Source organism: Corylus avellana, chromosome ca6 (assembly GCF_901000735.1).
Source record: "Corylus avellana chromosome ca6, CavTom2PMs-1.0".
NCBI classification, from domain to species: Eukaryota; Viridiplantae; Streptophyta; class Magnoliopsida; order Fagales; family Betulaceae; genus Corylus; species Corylus avellana.
This window is the reverse complement of record NC_081546.1, coordinates 19,997,956-20,001,341: the sequence shown is the minus strand read 5'-3', so window position 1 is coordinate 20,001,341 and position 3,386 is coordinate 19,997,956. Positions and strand designations below refer to the sequence as shown.

The following is a 3,386-nucleotide window of genomic DNA, read 5'->3' as shown; positions in this document are numbered from 1 at the left end:
AGTTAAATAAGAACAAAAAAACCAGCAACTAAAACCTTAATATCCTTGGCCTTTTTTGGATCTTTTTTCTTCTTTTTATCCTTTGATTTTCCCTTTGTTTTTATAGCAGTATCAAGAGCAACATCTGCAAAGAGAACTTCTAAAGCAGCATCAGACTTCTCAATGGCATCTTTGTCAACTAGATTTTCTAGACGTGCCTGCAACGTTAACAGAGAGATTTACTACAAAAACATCAAGCCGTAGGCCAACAAGATGGCAAGAACATTCAAGATAACAACACAAATAATCCAGCCTAACCTGCGTGAATGACTTGAGCAGTTGCACCATTATAGGCCGGTAGTCATAAGCAGATGCAACGCCAAGTTTCAGCTCTGTCTGTCTCATGATTGCTCTTGTCACCAGGATCAAACCATCAACTATCTGAAACTGCAAAACTGAACATGGTGAGACCAAGAAACAAGCTTGATTTCAACACTCAAGAAATTATACAACAATTAGGAACTCTGCTTCTTTTTGTTTTTTTTTTTGTTTTTTTGTTTTTTTGGTTTTTTTTTTGTTTTTTTTGTTTTTTCATGGTAGAGGATTCCCTGCTCCAAATTTTATGAAATTGGGACATTTGGATCACCATGGTCTAGGCAGTATTCAAAAGCAAAATATTTTTTCAGATGATAAAAGATCAAGCTTATAATTACAAGTTTTAACCCTATATCCAAAGTTTATTTGAAAATCAACCAGCATGAGTTAAACCAAGTACTCTTTACTGCAACAATTTCTCCAAGTCTCAAAGCACATTTGAGTCCTTTGAAAATGATATCTTAAATATTTGTAATCAAAAGGTCCAAATCTTAGTCAACTGATTGAATACATAGAGAATTTGAAGTAACACATGCATGTTTATCTATATTTGATTTCTGATATGAGAGGGGTGAGATAAGGATTTATTCAAGTTTACCATCTATAAATTGGACACTCACCTCTTTAAGCAACCCCAATTGCTGCTTGAAGATTGTTTCTTTTATGAAAATTATGTCTGCTTGGCCTTCTTTCAGGATTCCCGAAATGCTTTTCAACTTCAACTTAGTGATTGTAAACTCGATGGTATCTTCCACGGCATCAACATGCCTCTGCAGCTTCGACAAGAGGGATGCATGACTTTGTGGATCAGGCTCTGAACTTTGCTCCCTTTTCTTTTGTTCTTCATCACATATGCTCTCCAACTCCCTAAGCACTTTCCAGCATAGCATACGCCCGTGTTTTTTCCAACACATTTTTTGCAAATGCTTAAATTCCATTTCAAGAATCTTGAAAAGCTCCATTACTTGATTTCTTCTGGTTTCTCTCAGGCTTGCCCATGCCTGCAACCGCTCCCCAATGGCAGGACCCGTCAATAACCAATTAGGAAAAGCAACATCATCAGTCAGCTCAGCATTTTGACGAACATCTACAGCAGAAGTTACTGCAGTTCCATCATCAGCAATTGCATCTTGATATGTACTGGGAATTAGCTCTCCCCGCAACAGTCTCTCATCCAAAAGGAGACAAGAGAAGTTACTGCTGAAAACGATCCTCTCTTTAACGCAAAATGCCTGTTCAGAATCTAGAACACTCTCCTCTGCAATATAATACAAGCCACAAGAAGAAGCCAGCGTTTCTAAGAATTCAAGGACATTGCAAAGCCGGGGAGCATCCAAAAAACATATACAGAGGAGTGTTTTGTCCAGTCCATGATTCTCAATTTGGGATTCTGGAATGTGTGTTTTCAGCACTTGCAATGTATATCTCATCAACTTCTGGAGGTGGCCCACTGCAAAGCATTTGTTTCTCAGACACAATCGCAACATTCCACGAATTCTCTCAAGGATCCGCCTGCGCTCAATATCCTCACACAATGGCCACTTGTGATTTTCATCAATTTCGATCAGAAAAACTTCAGGGTCACCTTCTTTATCAATTGGGTGACCAAATCTTGACTCGTTTTCTATTATATCCACCGAGGCAAGAACATCCACGGGCTTCCAAACACCATTTTCAACCATCTTAATCCACTCATCACCAATTTCTTTTGGTATATTAGCCTGCAATGTCTCTGACAGATTCTCCATATGCTTACCCTTAAGATGCTCCATGTTCAGTTCACTGTCTCCAAACCTCTCCCCGCAACAACAACACACCCAGAAAATCCATTTGTTCTCCTCCTTAGCAAAGTCTATTGCTTCCTTCAAAACTGCCTTTGCCAACGTATTCTTACTAAAATGTGCTGTAAGCTCTTCGATACTCACTTTCAACAATCTCCACTTCTTTTCAACACTCATAGATTTCTTCCAATAAGTCAGCACTCTCTCCAGATTCCAATACTTTCCTCTGTCTTCATCTGTGTCAGCCTGCGAAGGCAACCCAAATGTCGAAAGATTTCTCTGCTGCAAGAGCCTCGTCGCCACAATATCAGCCCCCACCTTCCTCACTCTCTCCATTACGTCCTTAATTTCCATGTTTAAATACTCATATCCAAGATTCTTGCATTTCGCTATCAACTTCCTGAGTTCTTGTTTCACATTCTCTACTCGCAATTCTTGGCTCGAACCATGGAACTCTTCTTCTTGGAAGAAGCTATCTTTAAGAGGGTCTACTGGGTCTTCTATAATCAAAGCGCGCTCGCATTCTTTTATTACTTCTTCGTAGCCATTCTTTCCGTCGAGTGATGCTAACACGAAGAGAACTTGGGCGTAGAAAAGTGGTAAGGAGATTGAGTTCGGGGAGAAAGCTAAAGCTTCCCTGGCCGAGTCGGCGGCGTTGTTGAGATGCTCCTGTTTTTTGTTAGAATCGCCAAGAAAAGAAGCGGTTTTGAAGTGAATGGCGGCGCGTGTGTGGTGGAGAATGGCAGAGTTGTACGAGTTGTCGTTGTTTCTGCCGCTGTGGCGGGAAATGGAGTCTGTGATGAGTTTGAGCGCTTTGGTGTGGTTTCCACTCTGGAGGGAAGCGACGGCGCGCCCACATTCGAGCTTGATGGAAGAAGCATCAGACGGTGGAGGATTGGTGGAAGCAGAGGGGCCGTTCTTTGGGGCCATTTTTTCTGTAGGTTTTGAGGGAATTTTCTAGTTTGAAGAGGGAAGAAGCAGAGAGCTTCTTTGCAAGCGGTCTTGGTTGCAAAAGAGCGAGATGGATGCGGCGGGAGGTGGGGTAAATTTGGAACTTGGAATAATTGATTTCTGCTTTAGCGATTTTTTTTTTTTTTTTTTTTCCTCTTACTTTATTGGTTTCTTTTATTAGAATACTTCTAGGCAAAATCTGTAATTAATTAAGTGTTACAATATTTAGTTTTTTTAATTTTCTTGGAGTATATTTTTCTCAAGCAGGAATGATTTACCTATTTTACACTATAGTTAAAA

The 3,386-nt window shown here is 40.1% G+C and overlaps 1 protein-coding gene across 1 annotated transcript in view; it reads right to left on the bottom strand.

Moving 5' to 3' along the window:
- Positions 1–3,065, bottom strand: part of LOC132185313 (uncharacterized) — a 4,128-nt gene extending 1,063 nt beyond the window's left edge. Inside the window, exons 1-3 of the mRNA XM_059599104.1 lie at positions 975–3,065; positions 298–420; positions 36–197 (exon numbers count right to left, since the gene is read on the bottom strand). Of these exons, the coding sequence (XP_059455087.1) occupies positions 36–197; positions 298–420; positions 975–3,065 (2,376 nt within the window). The remainder of the gene's footprint in view (positions 1–35; positions 198–297; positions 421–974) is intronic.
- Between the last annotated feature and the right edge of the window lie 321 nt (positions 3,066–3,386).